This window comes from Salvelinus sp. IW2-2015, linkage group LG1, assembly GCF_002910315.2.
Source record: "Salvelinus sp. IW2-2015 linkage group LG1, ASM291031v2, whole genome shotgun sequence".
Taxonomy (NCBI): domain Eukaryota; kingdom Metazoa; phylum Chordata; class Actinopteri; order Salmoniformes; family Salmonidae; genus Salvelinus; species Salvelinus sp. IW2-2015.
In genome coordinates, this window is record NC_036838.1 from 9,643,295 (window position 1) to 9,662,221 (window position 18,927).

The following is an 18,927-nucleotide window of genomic DNA, read 5'->3' on the forward strand; positions in this document are numbered from 1 at the left end:
GGGAGGGAGGGTCTTATTCAGTGTAAGTGTGCAAATTGAGGCACACCATAGGCCTTGCTTCTGATTCCCACACTGTCTGTGGATAATCCCAATATAGTACACTACTCATTGTAGTATTTCATAGCGCTAGCTTCTGTCGTACGCCTGTTGAACTGTGAGACACACAAACACTCCTTTGTGTAAAATGGTATGCGTGAAATAGTACTCACAGGGATCCTCTTCACCAGAACTTCTCACCTGACCAACAGCGAAAAAGCAGATCTAATACATTAGCTCTGGCAAGAGCTCCTTCCTGAAATCCATCGTAATAGTGCTGGTTGTGTAAGATGTAAACTAATGACCAGATAGAACTAATAATGAAGATGATCCCTGTCTAACTCTTGAGCATATGTTGGCTTCCATCTATGATTTAGAAAATGTGATTTTATACTGAACAAATGCAACATAATTGCAACAGGCAACAATGTCAACGATTTTACTGAGTTACGGTTCATATAAGGAAATCAGTCAATTGAAATAAATTCATTAGGCCCTAATCTATGGTTTTCACATGACTGGGCAGGGACGCCCATCCACGGGAGCCAGGTCCAGCCAATCAGAATGAGTTTTATTACAGACAAAAATACTCCTCAGCTTCATCAGCTGTCTGGGTGGCTGGTCTCAGACGATCCCGCAGGTGAAGAAGCCGGATGTGGAGGTCCTACGCTTGCATGGTTACACATGGTCTGCGGTTGTGAGGCCAGTTGGATGTACTGCCAAATTCTCTAAAATGACTTTGGAAGCAGCTTATGGTAGAGAAATGTACATTCAATTCTCTGGCAACAGTTCTGGTGGACAATCCTGCAGTCAATATATCAATTGCACGCTCCTTCAAAACTTGAGACATCTGTGGCATTGTAACACAACTTAACATTTCAGAGTGGCCTTTAATTGTCCCCAGCATAAGGTGCACCTGTGTAATGATTTTGCTGTTTAATCAGCTTCTTGATATGCCACACCTGTCAGGTGGATTGATTATCTTGGCAAAGGAGAAATGATCACTAGCAGGGTTGTAAGCAAATATGTGCACAAAATTTGAGATGGGTGTAATGGTCATGTGGATTGTGAATATATTGTTTATTTAACATATAAGGCACGGGGGGGTGGTACATGGCAAACATACCGTGGCTAAGGGCGGTTCTTAAGCAAGACGCAACGTGGAGTGCCTGGATACAGCCTTTAGCTGTGGCATATTGGCCATATACCACAAACCGCTGAAGTGCCTTATTGCTATTATAAACTGATTACCAACATGATTAGGGCAGTAAAAATAAATGTTTTGTCATACCCACGAGGTACAGTCTGATATACCATGGCTACCAGCCAACCAGCATTCAGGGCTCAAACCAACCAGTTTATAATATATGATAATGTATATGTGCACTTGTATTTTGTTTGACCTGATAAACGATTATCTGGATCAAAACATTGTCTTTTAAGGTGTTATTTAGGTGCATATTCAGTGTGCAGACCTTTCTTTTCATGTACTTTATTAGACCAGCAACTATGTTTTTTCAGATTTGCCTATAACCACAAGCATTTCTAGATACTGTACGATGGCTTCCGCCATTACTCACACTAAGACTGAAACTCATCTAGACTGCTGTTATTTTTTTACTTGAACTTTAACGTAAAATCTTGTTACGATCTCACTCTTCACTCTCCTTGATCTTTATCATTCTGTCTCCAAGCTCAGTCAAATTGCCGGAAAATGTGCGAGGCGACATTTGCCACACCACTTTTGATTTAGTTTAAGAAAATATATTGACGCAAAGCATTAAAAAGAGGGGCAAATTGCTGTTTTTTAACCGATTTGCCAACTCAGGCAAAAATGATCTGTCCTTCACATGGGGAATGCTGCTGCAGGGTCTTTGCGTGTCTTGACCAATCAGATACTTTCCTACAGTATTCATTTAGCAAGCGTAGGTGATTTGAGGAGTTAGCAAAGTAACTTTGGTCAACGCTGAGTTCATCTCGGGATAACTGGTCAACGCATTATTTGCTTGACAAATAACTTTTCTTTCATTTTGATTTCGGCACAAATGAAAATGTGGCACTGACTCGCTGATGGATTGATGTTTCAGCATTGTCTCAGTTTAGAGTTCGGCGCTCGACTAGCCATGTGCTACATGCACGCGCAGTTACATTGTCTGCTAGAAATAGCGGCAGGCAGACGAGCAATATCTACAGTTGTAGTATGGATGAAGCTTGGGTTGGAATGTGACGCTAACTGAATGTGAAGCTTTAGAAAACCCTGAGTAGATCTACCTTGCTTTGTAGGATACCCTCTGGTCAACATGATACAACAATGCCAACTCTCCAGTATCTTTGGTTTATTAGCTAACCCAACAATATTTCCCTAGTTCATTCAAGTCCTGTATTCCGGTATTTAGATTTTCATTGCCGTAAATCATCACATGACCTCTCTCTGCTCTCACTTGGTACGTTTACATACACTCAGATTAATATACTAGTTTGATTAATAGATGTACATGCTTTGCAAGATCAAGGATTTCCCTAATAACTTTGATTCCCTAATAACTGATGACTGCCGAAAAATCGCCAATCAAAATAACCACAGTGACCCATGTTATTTCTGGGAAACCCGTTTGATTCCGAGTTCAGACATATACCTTTTATATGTGAAAACGATTTCTAAGATGCATACTTTCAGTTTTTCCGAACTCACTTCACTCACGCTAAAGAGGGAGGCTCGCACTGCTGGTGCTAGCACATGTGCAGATAAAATATACCCCTGGAACGCAGATTAAGGTGTTTACATGTCCTAATAATTTGAAAGATTGCAAAATAAATCCAGGTGTTTTAATAGGCGTATGCTTAATTCGATTGTGACCTTACGCTGGTGAAGATAGACATGTAAATATCTTACTCGGCCTAATGTCATACTGTGGATGTAAACATACTCACTATTCTACCACGCCTTACCTCATACTCATTTGGGATTTAATCATTTTTTATTGAACTTTTTACAATACGTCAACGTAACCTCAGGGAGACATCTCACAGCCTCGTGGTAGGGAGGGAGAGACCATCTCACATGCTTGCATTGAACAAGTGGGGGCGGGGAGAAAGGGAAAGGGAGGCCTCCCTTCTACTGGATATCTCTCAGGACTCATAGGCTCAGCTTTCAGTGCATATATAACAGAATTTAAAGGGCAACTCCAAGAGACCATTAGTCTCAGCACAGTACTACACTGCAATGAAACATACTCCTATGCGCATAAATTGCATTATTTATGTAATCAATTGCTTCCCGTTGGGATGGATCAAAGATGAATTTAATAGCATTAATAGTATTCAAATGTGGGTTATGTACTTGCTCAGGAATATTCTGATATGGAAAAAAATAAACATTTTCACCCCTGGCCTTAACGAATGTAGACAGACAATTAGAGAAGCTGCCTGAGCCTAAACTAGGGAGAGACTGGACTTACCACTGTGAGGAGAAATGTGTGTGTGTCTGTGTGAAATATTTAACAGTATGTCGTTTTTGTACACGTCTGTACTGTAACTTTACCTCTTGAAAATAAAATGACCTAAATATGTGAAAACACTTCAAAAATGTGTCGGAGTCAATTCACCCTGATAAGGAACCTTTCAGACCTATTCAGTTACCCAGGACGCTTCAGTTCCAGTCCTGGAGGGCCGAAACACTTCTGCTTTTTGTTTCAACCTGGTACTTTTATTGCCCTCACCTGGTGTCACCTGGTGTTCACCTGGTGAATCAGTCTCTGATTAGAAGAGGATGAAAACAAGAAGCAGTCCTTTCTAGAGGCGATGGTTATATCTGACAAACAGTGTAGAAAGGAAACAGGAGATAGTCAATCCACACGACCATGATTTTACTTTAGCTCAGTGCCCTGCAATTGTAGGTTTCATTTACCCAATACAAACACAAAACATGGGTTCCAATGATGCACCATTCATTTCATTGTCAGAACATTAAAAGGCAGGTATCTATCGCTCAAAGTTAACCTTATTTTTCTCATGCGTAAAAAAACAGGCATATTTGCCAACATTGTTCAACAGCAGAGGAAAGGCAAAATATACAGGTTGTTTTCACAAGATAAAAAATAAAGATGTCTTTTTTCAAGAAATGATCATATTATATACACGTCTTCGGAATGTAAATATAATCAAACACCCCAAAAATAGAATGATATAATGCATGCCCATTGTCACACGCTAACAAGGAGACCAGCAATATTACTTCTGCATTCGCTTAATATCGGCAGTAATTTACCCCATAATCCAACCTTCCTCTTTTAACACATCTGACCAGAGTTGGGAATGATTTTGGCCTTTGCATTCTATCAGATTTGGTTATCGCGTCAGACCATTGGAAGATTGAGACTTTCGTAAATTTCCTTAACATTATTCAAATTATCAAAAGTGTTTGTGATATCTATACCATGCAATGTAAAGTGAGCAGGATATTGTCGATGATAACTTAGTATATCGGTGTGAGACGTTTGTGTGTTGAGAAAGATTGCAACTTGGCTTGCAAAGGGGTCATGACGACCGACTTTGTTCAAATACATTTCTTGCATGTAGGATGCAAAATTCACAAACCTAAAGAAATGTTCAACCTCAGAAACAAAAGGAACATTTATACAATGCACCAGTGAACAGCGTACACATAGCACCATGGTAGCATCGCTCCTCGGTGACATTGACTAAAAGTTATTTGACTGGAAGCTCATGAAGATCGTTCCGTATGGTTCCTCTTGTAAATGTTGTTGTCATGGTCTAGTTAGTAGAGGTACATGATTTGGATCAAAGAAGGTAATTGAAAGATTAAAAAAGATGGGAAACCGCGTCAGTCTTAATTTGGGGTCGGCCTGGAGCTTTTTGAGGCATTGAGTCTCTCTGAGGACAACAGAGAAGCGTATGCGTTTCATCCCAGTGAATCTGTTTACTATCTCGAGGTAGCCATCTTGTCCTCTCTGCTTTGTTTCGCTTTGGCAGGGCCTGTGGATTTGGCTCGGATTCTGGCAGGCATAGCGGTGAACGCCTGGGTAAAGCGGCCCTGTGAGTTGGCCTGTTTCATGGTGGTGGTAGTAGTATTAGCCCTGGGCCGGAGCGGAGGAGCAGTTGTGGGCCGGACAGAGAGGGGCTGTCTAGTTGGACGGACACGTTGTGGGGAGGGGCTGTCTGTCCTGCAGTGGGAGGTGCTTAGGCTGCGTGGGGTCATGAAAACGCAGCGCAGGGGCATGCGGGGGCTGCCGCAGGGCTGGGCGGGGACAGGACATGGCCTTGGACAGGAGGAGGAAGAGGAGGAGCCAGTCTGCAGAGGTTTAGACCGCCTCTGGGTCGGGAGAGTGCTCAGTCCTATTTTCTGAACTTGGAGCCTGAAATGAGAATAAGTGGAATAAGAGTTAATTCTTCCCCCCAGAAACCTTTGATGAGTCATCATTTAAGTGTTTTTACAAAAACCATAACAAAACTTTAAAGAACATGACACCGTTCAACCAATCAAATTAAGTTTAGGTCATAAACGACAGAAATCAGACTGTCTTTGGCAATGGCTAAACTCTTGATATTTGGCACTGTAAAGAAGTGTTTTCATAAATTATAGTAAAGCAACCACGGGTCTTTTCATTTACAGTGGTAACCAATAAGCCATACAATGTTATAATGTTATGTTTGCAAACATGATGTTGTGAAGACTACTTACCCATTACCAACGGTGGATGCATCTCTACAAATGCCCGATACTGGCAACGCGAGAGGGGAGGCCACGGCGGCTACCAGCCGCCCCGAGGGCCTCTTGATGGGGGTGACAGGCCTGGGGATTCTGCTGCGCCACTCCGTATGGCTCTGGTCCCCCCCAGCCCCTGCCCTGGCCTTCAGACATGAGCTCCTCCTGGCCAGGGACTCGTCCGAGGCGTGGGTGTCTTCTTCCGAGCCGGTGGTGGAGAGCGTCTCGGAGGCCCTCCCATCGCCAGAGGACAATGAGGAGGATGTCCCCGAAGGTAGCCTCATCCAGCGGCCCTGCTGCTTCTGCACCACCAGGCGTGCCAGGTCCAGTTGCCGGGCTCTCTTCCGTAGTCGCGCTCGGGCAGAGAGTGAGGCTGAACGCTCCGAGCCTGTGTCTTCTTCAGACAGTAGAACCGGGATGCGGCTTTTGATCCTCTGCCTGAGTGCGGTATACGGTAATCCAGCGTTGGACTCGGCAACACCTTCGGTAGACAATGCCCCCTTGTTGGGATCTGCAGAGAGAGTTTTGTGTTCCAGAATGGGCGACATGGCTTCTGGGACAGGCTCCAAGGACTTAACAAAAACCAGCGGTGGGCGGTCGTCTGGTTTGGTGCGAGTGACACCCTTCTCCAGGGTCACGTCTGGGATAGAATGGGCTTGGGGCTCTCTGGAAAGACGCTGGGATTCCTCACCCTGTTCAACATGTACGGTCTGATCATGGGAGTCTCCTTCCCATGGTGAGGTCTCCTGGGTAACGGCAGAGAGGTCGCTGCTCTCCTTTGCGGTCTGACCTCTGGAAGACATGACGTTAAAGTGAGAAGTCTCTGCGATGTGGACAAAGGTGCGCTCGACTTTGGTGAAGGGGGGAGACGCGGGGGCGATTGGGGTGGATGGCCTCAAGTCTGACCTCAGTGTGAAGGAGAGCTCTGGCTGGCTGCCCGCACCCACCAGAGGCATATCGCTCCTAGGGGTAGAGGCAGACGGCGTCCCGAAGTCAACCTCCAGCAGGACGTGTTCTCCCTCAGTGGATGGAGACTTTCGGGTATCCCCCGGTGAGAACAGAACCAGGGTCTTGGAGCCGTCCTCCAAGTCAGGGTCAGCATCTGCGGCCGAGGCGGGTTCCCGGGGGCCCCTGGGACCATCATCGGCCATGAGAGTATTAGGAGCCCCATCCTGGCTCCGCTCTGTGCTTTTTTGGCTGGCCTCGCTGTTCGACTCACTCTTGGTCACGTCATCGTCCTGCGGGCCCTGGACCTCGTTCTCTGCCGGCAGAGCTGCTGTGAAGGTTCGCCGCTGAGGAAGGGTGCCGGTCAGCATGACGGTGAGGAAGTCGGCCCGCTTGACCTGGAGCTGGGGAAGGATGTGGAAATGCTCCTTCTCGTCCAGCTGGCCCTTGGTCCTGAAGTCTGGACAAGGCTGAGATAGACCATTGTGCTCAGTCGGAGACATGATCACCTACAAAAGATGCAATTAAATAATTACTTTTGCACTTGGAACAAGAGGCATGCTGGAAATATTGTCAAGGCAAAAAATATAAAACAATAAGTATTTTGGAAGATATGGCTCATGTCACATGATGTAAATGAGGACAAAACTGGGAAAACACCCAAGATTATGTAATGTGAACATATCTAAGATAACTTCATAAAGAACGAAACGAGGGACAAAATTGTTTCCCCAAACGATTTAATGTTTTTTGGGTTATACACAGGCTTTTAAAGATTGTCTAGATTACATACATTGATAGAAAAGGCACAAAAATGCATTGAAGAGTATTCCCTTTTAGAGAGACACTTCAATATCTTGTGATTTTCAAGTGTTTCCCTTCATAAAGATTTGACATACAGTACTGTAGTATATACACACTAAAACCAACTATCTTGCATGCTACTACAGATTAACTGAGAACTCAGTAGGCAAACTGGTTAAAAGTACGTATTTTCAACATGTTTTAAAGTTAAAAATACATCATTTCAAACAGTTTTGCCCACTGGGAATTGAAAATGTATTGAGTTGTATGTATATATATATATATATACACACATACATACGTTTTGTTGATTTACAAAAAGTTTAAAATACATGCTTTTTACCTGTAAATATTACAAGCAGACTGTACAATTGTATTGTGATACAAAAAATGCTTACACGTGTATATACAGTATATCGTACATCTAAAAGACACTCACGGATCACGCTTGACAAATACTGCAGTTATACTCACTACTATTTATTTCTTTCACAATTATATCATACAGTACCTTCTACTATCTCATGAGCCCTGTTTCCAAATATGAAGATGAATGCTCACTCATTTACAACGACTTGACAAAAATCTCTCCTGTAGACTGAACAATGTTCTTGTCTTCTATTTGACGAGGTTGAAGCACTTCTGACACCATGATATGTACTGTGCAGCAGAGCAGAAGCAAATAGCTCAGCTTCAAAATGTTAATGATCAATTTAGTGATACCCGCGGCCTACCCGTACCGTAGTTATTGATGAAAAAACAGGCCCTACCCGGCACTAACCCAATGTATAATGTCAAGGCCCATCGGGCTCAGGTCGTGTAGCAGAGCTCTAGCCTACATCCCTGAACACAACAGGCGCATTTTATTCAATTTATTCATTTCCTGCACTAATGTGTTATCATTTACACACCCGACGTTCATTTGAAACAGGCGTTTTTTTGATGAAATGTGTGCCATTGCACGGCTATTAAAAAGTACATGCGGCTATTTGAGACTGCATTTCATTTAAGTTTTACAGTACATCTTAATTTTCAGTAAATTTTCCTTAAGGAGATGCATAAAATATTCAAGTCATTAAACACTTACGACTTATAGACTGAAAACACTTTCAAATTCTAGGCTATCTTTGACAAATATAACTGCAATTCAAGATAATAATTGTATACAAGACCACATCATGCTTTTATTTTAACTCAACTTGAAAGGCTAAGGGGCTTTCTGAGCATACAGTGTGCTTTACAGTGCAGTGGCTTTATGTAATGTTATGTGATATGTTAAACAGGTATCACATCGATGGCATTTTCAATCACTCTTAGTCCATGGCTAAAAGGGATTTCTGCCACAATAAACAGTTTACAATATTTCACAAGACACTTTGCCCATTGTCCTGTGGATTTCGCAGCAGATTTCTCAACTTATAACGCTATCCATTTACAATAGATTGGACACCCAGCCTCGCGGTCAAGTCATTTTTCAGACTATAGGACATGATATGCAGAACATATGGAAGATATGCTCATGTATCAGTGACGTGAGCTGAATATGTTTAACTTATCTGAGAAATTAAAATAATAAGGTGCGAAGCACATAGTTTTGTTAACTGAAAATGCAAGTCCCTCTTCGCTGCAACTTGAAATACATTTTTGATCCGTGAGTATACTCCGAGTCAATATTCACATAATAAGGAATTGCACGCCCACAAATTGGGGAAAACAAACATTCTTTCAAATTGACCCCCATTGTAAAAGAGCCAACTTCATCGTTGTTTTTTTGTTATATAGAAATAACAAAACATGCCGAAAAGCTGCTGTGTTGTTCAATATAACCAGGTAAAAAAAAATCCAGATCTATGGTTCCCAATGCTCCCATATAGGGAAATAGAGCCTGCGAGAAGAGCTATTTGGCATGGGAAGAGAGTGTCCAAGTATGCTCCACATAGCTGTCTGTATGGAAAACATTTCCTCACAGGTAAGACAGTTAACTTGTTAAGTATAGTCTGTTTGTAACTCCACTCACTAGTTGTAGCTGTATAGTCCGTTTGTTTGTGTTGTTGGTCTTGGCTATCTTAATGTTGCGGTTGATAGCTAGCTAGCTCTCACTCACGTGGCTGCTAACACCTTCATGAAAAGGGTCACGAGGGAAGACCTACAATATAACGTTTTTTCTAAGCAGTGGAAACGCAGGCAATGTTGAAAAGTCCTCTTTAGACATATTGTACTTTTCTTAATTGTAGTTCTGTAATTGACTAAAACAAGCAGACAAGAAAAGTGCGTTTGAAAAAGGTCACGTTTTTGCTGTGAGCCAATGGGGTAACTTAGGTAACCACAGTTTGTTTCCCCACAGGCGAGTGGGGCCGGTACGTTCTATATCTAATACCGACTGGGACTATCCCTTTACCTGTGGTAATATACAGAACTCACCGAGAAAAAAAATCACTGGGTTCCACCAATTGCGTGCCATTTGAGTGCCAAAACTTTTGATTTCACCTAATTTATAAAAGGGTTGACGTGTTTTGCTCGACACCCTCAGGTTTCCAACACAAAACACCAGAGAATTGCCAAAATGGGCACAACCAGCTCACCTGCTTTCACACTATGATTTGACTTCAAGAATTAAGAATGAATAGTTTCACCATATCAAAATGAGAGTTCGGTTAACAGGGTTGACCTTAAAATGAGGGACAGATGTAAATTAATCACATGAAATATATAATAATCTTTCAGAAATGACTTTGTCAAAGCAACAATGTAACTATAGCATTACAATGATGAAGACTTTGGATTTTTTGGGGTTGTTGGTTAAAATCTTCCTAAACTCTGAAGAACTTGAGGGACCTTTCAAAATTCTGGCACTTTAGCAAGTCTTTTGGCACTTTAGCAAGTCTTTATTCATATTATAAAAACAGATTTATTGAATTGTTCATGTTGGCTATGTTAAATGATACTTCATTGAATATAACAGGCTTTTAGAATTCAATATTGGTGCACAATTATTATTATTATTGTTTTATTTTGTACTTTTGGTATCCAATTGGTAGTTACAGTCTTTTCCCATCTCTGCAACTCCACTACGGACTCAGGAGAGGCGAAGGTCAAGAGCCATGCGTCCTCCGAAACACGACCCTGCCAAGCCGCACTGCTTCTTGACACACTGCTCGCTTAACCCGGAAACCTTCCGCACCAATGTGTGGGAGGAAACACAGTCCAGCTGGCGACCGAGGTCAGCTTGCAGGCATCCGGCCCGGCACAAGGAGTCGCTAGAGCGCGATGGGACAAGGAAATCACGGCCGGCCAAACCCTCCCCTAACCCAGACGACGCTGGGCCAATTGTAGGACGCCTCATCTGTCTCCCGGTCACGGAAGGCTGTGACACAGCCTGGGATCGAACCCGGGTCTGTAGTGACGCCTAAAGCACTGTGATGCCTTAGGCCACTGCGCCACTCGGGAGGCCCATTGGTGTACAATTTCTACTTAAAATACTAAAGGGACGCAAAAGGCATTAATTTCATAGAATGACCGTACTATACATTTATAGCCAGAGGTTTGATATTATTATATATCATTCAAATAATGTTAGAAGTATGAAAACAGTCTTGTACAATACAATTTCTCTGCAAGTACATTTCAAAATTGCCTGCGTTATTTTCAGAGTTCAGTGACAACATTCGACATCCTGTTTTGATTGAGTATTATGGCGAGATTTGTTTGACCGAGAACGGACAAAAAAGTACAAAAACAATATATTTTTTAATATCATTGCCAATTATGTCAATGAACAATTTGCATGTGTGCAAAATGAAGTTTGGCGTTAGCAGCTAATCCACTCTCAGTACATTCACTGAGTAGTGCTCGTTACATGATGCTATACACAAAACGACAAGCATGATTTGCTGAAAATCGTCTAACCAAGCAGTGATTAATGAACTGACGGAACAGTTATCTTTTCTAAATCAGAGACAGAGGCGACATTCAGAGAGGGATGCTTGCTTGCTTGCTTCTTAGTGCCGTTAAGTAAATGCAAACGTCTTAAATGCAAAGCTTGGCAAAAGTAAAAATGGTGCATATTTCTGTAAGCGTAGCCCTTTAGCGCATTCACAAAAGCAATCATAAAAGAAACATAAGATCCTACTCATTGAGAAGACCAAATAAGAAGGCTGTATGTGGTTATGCCATTTCAGAAATACAGTAGTATCGTTCCTCTTCACAATGGTTTCAGCAAAACAGGGAACACAAAGCCAAGAGATACATGGTTATTACAAGATATCAGTAAAATAACAGCATAAAACGTTCATTAAAATGTTGAAAAGACATCCAAAAAACATTGGCGTGTAACAAAAATCAGCTTACAGTGCAGCGTGAAGCCTGTGATGTCACGGGTCAAGTATTTCTAAGCTGAGGTGCAATTCTATACAATTCATTTCTATACTGTACATTTTTGCACTTGGCTACATCTACAGTGCATGCCCTTTACATTAGAACTGCTACCCACTTAAGTGTCTGAAACCTCATTGGTTGGGGATGGAGAGAGTGGCATAAAATGAGTGTGGAAATAACCAATCCTCCTCCTTTCCTCAACCTTTTTTCTTCAAAATGGCGTAACATTTCCCCCCCAAGCACCCTTATTTATTGCGTTTCTCATCTTTTGCATCAATATTTTCTACCTGGGCCCAACAGTAACCAAGTTCTCCTGTTAAGTCCTTAATAAAGTGCAATAGTGAGGTACAGTACTCAAAGGACAACAATGGAGAAAGTGCTATGTTGATGACTTATCTACACAAACATACCGTCACATACAACAGTCGATCCTGATACAGTATGTAGCTCACTTCACTGCAAAAATACACACCAAAACCCACAGAATTCCAATGGCATTTTTGGCTAACTTTGGCTACTTTAATTAATGGTTTATGCTATTCTGCAGGAAGATAGATAACGCAACGCCCCCCCCAGTGCAATCCAAACCCTGGCATTATCTATCTATAACAATGACAGAGTTGAAGTGCTGAGCTAATGCAATGGCAGAGATGTCATTCTATGGAGCTTAAACTGTAAGTGCCTGAAATACTTTGGAACCAGATTTCAATTAATAAAACACAGCTGTTTGCATAGTACACCCTAACCACTGGTCCAGGGTCTACCCTGCTTATGGTTAAGGATAGGATTCAGGGTTGGGTGATCTTATCCTAGATCTGTGGTTAGAGGCAACTTCTATCTCAAGCAGGAAATCCAGTCTCTCTGGGTAGAACTTAAAACGTGCAAGTTTTCCTCCGTCAACATTCACACATAGCAGCTTTGCTACCGATTCTAGACAGTGATGTGATTTCACGACTAAAGTGATGTGATTTCACGATTTCATGACCAAACGAACTTCAGACAACTGTGAAATAACTACTAGGGTGAGCTGAAGCTGGAAGCAACGTCAGTACAAGAAATGTTCGTTTGAAATGGGTTTCCATGGCCGAGCAGCCACACACAAGCCTAAGATCACCATGCACAATGCCAAGCGTCGGTCGGAGTGGTGTAAAGCTCACCGCCATTGGACTCTGGAGCAGTGGAAACGCATTCTCTGGAGTGATTAATCACACTTCACCATCTGGCAGCCCGATGGACGAATCTGGGTTTGGCCAGGAGAATGCTACCTGTCCGTATGCATAGTGCCAACTGTAATGTTTGGTGGAAGAGGAATAATGGCCTGGGGCTTTTCATGGTTCGGGCTAAGCCCCTTAGTTCCAGTGAAGAGAAATCTTAACGCTACAGCATACAATGACATTCTAGACAATTCTGTGCTTCCAACTTTGTGGCAACAGTTTGAGGAATGCCCGTGCATGACAATGCCGTGCACAAAGCGAGGTCTTTACAAAAATGGTTTGTCGAGATTGGTGTGGAAGAACTTGACTGGCCTGCACAGAGCCCTGACCTCAAACCCATCACCTTTGGGATGAATTGGAATGCCGACGAGCCAGGCCTAATCGCCCAACATCAGTGGCCGACCTCACTAATGCTCATGTGGCTGAATGGAAGCAAGTCCCCGCAGCAATGTTCCAACATCTAGTGGAGGCTGTGGTAGCAGCAAAGGGGGGGGACCAACTACATATTAATGCACATGATTTTGGAATGAGATGTTCGACGAGCAGGTGTCCACATACCTTTTCATCTAGTGTAGCACGTCATTAAATGCTATGTCACATAACTGAATTAAGAACAGTTATATGAAAGTAGGTTTCACCATTTCCTGCATCATACCCATCGAATCATGTTACCGTGGCTACAGTAAGTTGTCATAAACTGCCATGACATGTTATAACATGATTTGGACACTGGTACAGCAAGTGTTATTACATTTTCAATACCTCAAGCCAAAGAGAACCATATAGAATTACACTAAAGTTATATGTATGGGACAACTGATACGGCCTATAATTTCTATAGTTCAAGATGCCATTGTAGTCATAGTAGCCATAATGGAAATACAGTACAGATGTAGGATCTTCATTTTAGTCCGTTTGCTACAGCATGAATATAATCCTGCAGCAACAGGACATGGAAATTATTATGTGCATTATCATGAATGGACATTTCTGTAGGGGTTGATACATTTTTTGTTAGAGCATTCAAGTCTGAAATTTCAAAGCCTTTTTAAAAACTCAGACATAACAAGTTTAAATTCTCAGCAACAAAAGAGTGATCAAACTAAGATCTGTACAGTACATTGAAGTCAACCACGATAACGCTGGTCATAAAACATGACACAGAATATTAGAGAACAGGAGTTTTCCTATTGCAAAACCCCACACTTCATATCCTCACCCTTCAGAGGCCTGCCTAATCCATTGCTCAAGCATTTTAACGCATAGAAAGCATGGAGATGCAAGCAACCGACACACAAAAAACACCTCTAGTACACCAAAAGCAAGATAAGACCTATAGAAAAGTGGCCTGTGTGATAAACATACAGATGCTGAAGGATTTCTGTTTACATTCCACAAGAACTAGCCTGGTCCCAGATCTGTTTGTGCTGTCTTGCCAACAGTATGGTCATTGTTAGGACGTTGTTATGGACGACATGGATAATATAGAGCTGGAGGGATTTTCAATGCACCGGCAGAACAGAGAAGCTACGTCTGGTAAGACGAGGGGTGGGGATGTGTGTCTTTTTGTCAATAACAGCTGGTGCGCGATGTCTAATATTAAAGAAGTCTCTAGGTATTGCATTGTTCGCTTGAGGTAGAGTACCTTATGATAAGCTGTAGACCACACTATCTACCAAGAGAGTTCTCATCTATATTATTCGTAGCCGTCTATTTACCACCACAGACAGATGCTGGCACTAAGACCGCACTCAACCAACACTATAAGGCCATAAGCAAACAAGAAAATGCTCACCCAGAAGCGGCGCTCCTAGTGGACTTTAATGCAGGCTAACTTAAATCAGTTTTACAATTTTTTTACAAGCATGTCATGTGCAACCAGAGGAAAAACAACTCTAGACCACCAGGGGTGGCAGGTAGCCTTGTGGTTAGAGCGTTGGGCCAGTAACCGAAAGGTTGGTGGATCGAATCCCCGAGCTGACAAGGTCAAATTCTGTCATTCTGCCCCTGAACAAGGCAGTTAACACACTGTTCCTAATCTGTCATTGGAAATAAGAATGTACAAGCAAAAACTAAAGCAGGAAGTACCAGTGACTTGCTCAAGATGGAAGTGGTCAGATGATGCGGATGCTACGCTAGAGTGTTTTGCTAGCACAGACTGGAATATGTTCCGGATTGAGGAGTATCGGTTTCATCTGTCCTCGTGCTACTAGACCTTATCCTGGTTTCATCAATAAGTGCATCGACGACGTATTCCCCACAGTGACCGTATACCCCAACCAGAAGCCATGGATTACAGGCAACATCCGCATCGAGCTAAAAAGCTGCCGCTTTCAAGGAGCGGGACACTAATTCGGATGCCTATAAGAAATCACTCTATGCCCTCAGACAAACTATCAAACAAGCAAAGAGTCAATACAGGATTAAGATTGAATCCTACTACACCGGCTCTGATGCTCGTCGGATGTGGTAGGGCTTGAAAACTATTATGGACTACAAAGGGTAACCCAGACGCGAGCTGCCCAGTGACGCGAGCCTACCAGACGAGCTAAATGCCTTTTATGCTCGCTTCGAGGCAAGCAACACTGAAGCATGCACGAGAGCACCAGCTGTTCTGGATGACTTTGTGATAACGCTCTCGGTTGCCGATGTGAGCAAGACCTTTAAACAGGTCAACATTCACAAAGCCGCAGGGCCAGATGGATTACCAGACGTGTACTCAAAGCATGGGCGGACCAACTGTCAAGTGTCTTCACTGACATTTTCAGCCTCTCCCTGACTGAGTCTGATACCTACATGTTTCAAGCAGACCACCATAGTCCCTGTGCCCAATGGAGCGAAGGTAACCTGCCTAAATGATTACCGGCCCGTAGCACTTACATCGGTAGCCATGAAGTGCTTTGAAAGGCTGGTCATGGCTCACATCAATAGCATCCTCCCGGATACCCTAGACCCACTCCAATTTGCATACCACCCCAACAGATGACACAATCTCAATCGCACTCCCCACTGCCCTTTCCCACCTGGATAAAAGGAACACCTAGGTGAGAATGCTATCCATTGACTACAGCTCAGTGTTCAACACCATAGTGCCTACGAAGCTCATCACTAAGCTAAGGACCCTGGGACTTAACACCTCCCTCTGCAACTGGATCCTGGACTTTGACGGGCCGTCCCCAGGTGGTAAGGGTAGGAAACAACACGACTGCCACGCTGATCCTCAACACTGGGGCCCCTCAGGGGTGTGTACTTAGTCCCCTACTGTACTCCCTGTTCACCCACGACTGTGTGGCCAAACACGACTCCAACACCATCATTAAGTTTGCTGACAACACAACAGTGTGATCACCGACAACGATGAGACAGCCTATAGGGAGGAGGTCAGAGAACCTGCAGTGTGGTGCCAGGACCACAACCTCTTCCTCAATGTGAGCAAGACAAGGAGCTGATCGTGGACTACAGGAAAAGGCGGGCTGAACAGGCCCCCATTAACATCAACGGGGCTGTAGTGGAGCGGGTCGAGAGTTCCAAGTTCCTTGGTGTCCACAATACCAACGAACTATCATGGTCCAAACACAACAAGACAGTCGTGAAGAGGGCACGACAAAACCTTTTCCCCCTCAGGAGACTGAAAAATTTGGCACGGGTCCCCAGATCCTCAAAAAGTTCTACAGATGCACCATTTGAGAGCATCCTAACCAGTTGCATCACTGCTTGGTGTGGCAGCTGCTCGGCATCTGACCGTAAGGCGCTGCAGAGGGTGGTGCGTACGGCTCTGTACATCACTGGGTCCTGCAATCCAGGACCTATATAACAGGCGGTGTCAGAGGAAAGCCCATAAAATTGACAGACACTCCAGTCACCCAAGTCATTGACTGTTTTCTCTGCTAACGCAAAGCAAACGATACCGGACCGCCAAGTCTTGGACCAAAAGGCTCCTTAACGGCTTCTACCCCCAAGCCATAAGACTGCTGAACAATTAATCAAATGGCCACCGGACTGTTACATACCCCCCCCCCCCATTTGTTTTGTACACTGCTGCTGCTCGCTGTTTGTTGTCTATGCATAGTCACTTCAACCCTACCTACATGTACAAATTACCTCTAACCTGTACCCCCGCACACTGACTCTGTACCGGTACCCCCTGTACTGTATATAGCCTCAATATTGTTATGTTATTGTGTTACTTTTTTAAATATATTTGTTTTAACTTTAGTTGATTTGGTAAATATATTCTTAACTCTTCTTGAACTGCACTGTTGGTTAAGGGCTTGTAAGTAAGCATTTCACGGTACACTCTACACTCGGTGCATGTGACAAATAAAGTTTGATTTGACAATGACCATAAGTGTTTGCAAGACGGCACAAACAGATCTGGGACCAAGCTACACAAGATCAGTGTGAAGACTGCAGAGCACGGATAGTACCCTAGCATCTCATGCCGTCTCTGGGGAATAATTGAACTCGAATGCTTTGTCACAAGACCCTCATTACAGTGTCAGGAGCATGACATAACTGACGCCTTGGGATAAACAAGGATAACCTAGGACTCTACATTTTTATGACACCGTTGATAAAGTTACGACTGCTTAAAGTCAGCTATCACTAGAGGCCGTAACTGCCTATGACAGCTATATGTCATTATCATGACAGTGCACATAGGTCTTATGAGGAAATATTATTTAAGGAAAGTGTGGTAACACAACTTGTAGCTTGCAGGTGTAAAGCGTTATTACTTGTTATAAGCATGTATGAGCCTTTATAACGACTTACATTGCATTATAACGTCATCATAATGCATTATACCTGCGCGGGCAATCTGCGATTGGTACATTCATTTTAATACATACCCATTGATTCTTAAAGAATATAACTTAGAAATGCCTCATGAGCTTGGTTCAACTGTCGTACCCCATCAGAAGCCAAAATATATGCTTGGTTTACTCCATTGATTGTAAACAATGTAATTGTTAAACAGCATCAAAACATGGCTAAAACTGTACGTTTGATATCATGGATCTTCATTCCTTACATAGCTCTGTCTATGAATTCGAGAATAGTTCTTCATCCCCATCCCTCAGCTGTTTACCAAAACAGTGGTGGGGTGTCCGAACGCCTTGTTATTGTTTGAACTACAGATTGCCCCTTTATTTTAATGTTACCGAAAGCGTTACTGTATTCCTTTAGGTACGCATCGCCGACATGACCTGCATTCGACGACAATCCCTCAAGCCTTCAGCATGAATGGAAAAAGAAGAATGCAAATGAAGTTGAACAGCCTCTTAACAGTCCCGGTTTTGTGACACCTCCTCACGGCACCCTTAAAGGATGAAGAAACCTCAAGTTTACACTTCCACCACTTTTTACTGAAATTGTGTACATTTTTGTGGCATGTGCAACTGACTTTGCAAGGAGCAGACTTTTAAGAGTTTATTGCGCGAAAAATATTTTGCCGTCAGCACTTTTCTTCTCTTCGTATTCACCTTTCAAAAAGTTAGTTACATTAAAGTGAGTTGTTTGTGTTTTAGTTCAGCATGTTTGCGTGTACGTCTGTGCAAGCGTGCATGTGTTTGTGTTCTAACCAACCCGCCAAAATATGGCTCTTTCGGTTACAAACTGCGTGTGTGTACATGAGTATGTCCCTCTGTATGTACACAATGGGTGTGTACGAGTATACGTTAATGCATTTTGGCATGCAGAGTGCCCTTCCCTCAGCTCGCGTTCTTGTTCATGAGCTTGGCAAGCAATTGCTGGATTTGCGTGCGCGACACGTTCAGGACCGAGTGCCTGCTCCGCGGGCTGCCCGGGCTCTGCAGCGGAGCATGGCGC

At 43.2% G+C, this 18,927-nt stretch overlaps 1 protein-coding gene across 6 annotated transcripts in view; it reads right to left on the bottom strand.

Moving 5' to 3' along the window:
• Positions 1 to 3,880: 3,880 nt before the first annotated feature.
• The window catches only part of ttbk1a (tau tubulin kinase 1a), a 53,939-nt gene continuing 38,892 nt past the window's right edge, over positions 3,881 to 18,927 (bottom strand). For all 6 annotated transcript variants that reach the window (XM_023982902.3, XM_070437313.1, XM_070437243.1 and 3 more), the window contains 2 exons: positions 5,738 to 7,215; positions 3,881 to 5,411 (listed from right to left, as the gene is read on the bottom strand). In XM_023982902.3, the coding sequence (XP_023838670.1) occupies positions 4,979 to 5,411; positions 5,738 to 7,215 (1,911 nt within the window). In that variant the 3' untranslated portion in view covers positions 3,881 to 4,978. The remainder of the gene's footprint in view (positions 5,412 to 5,737; positions 7,216 to 18,927) is intronic.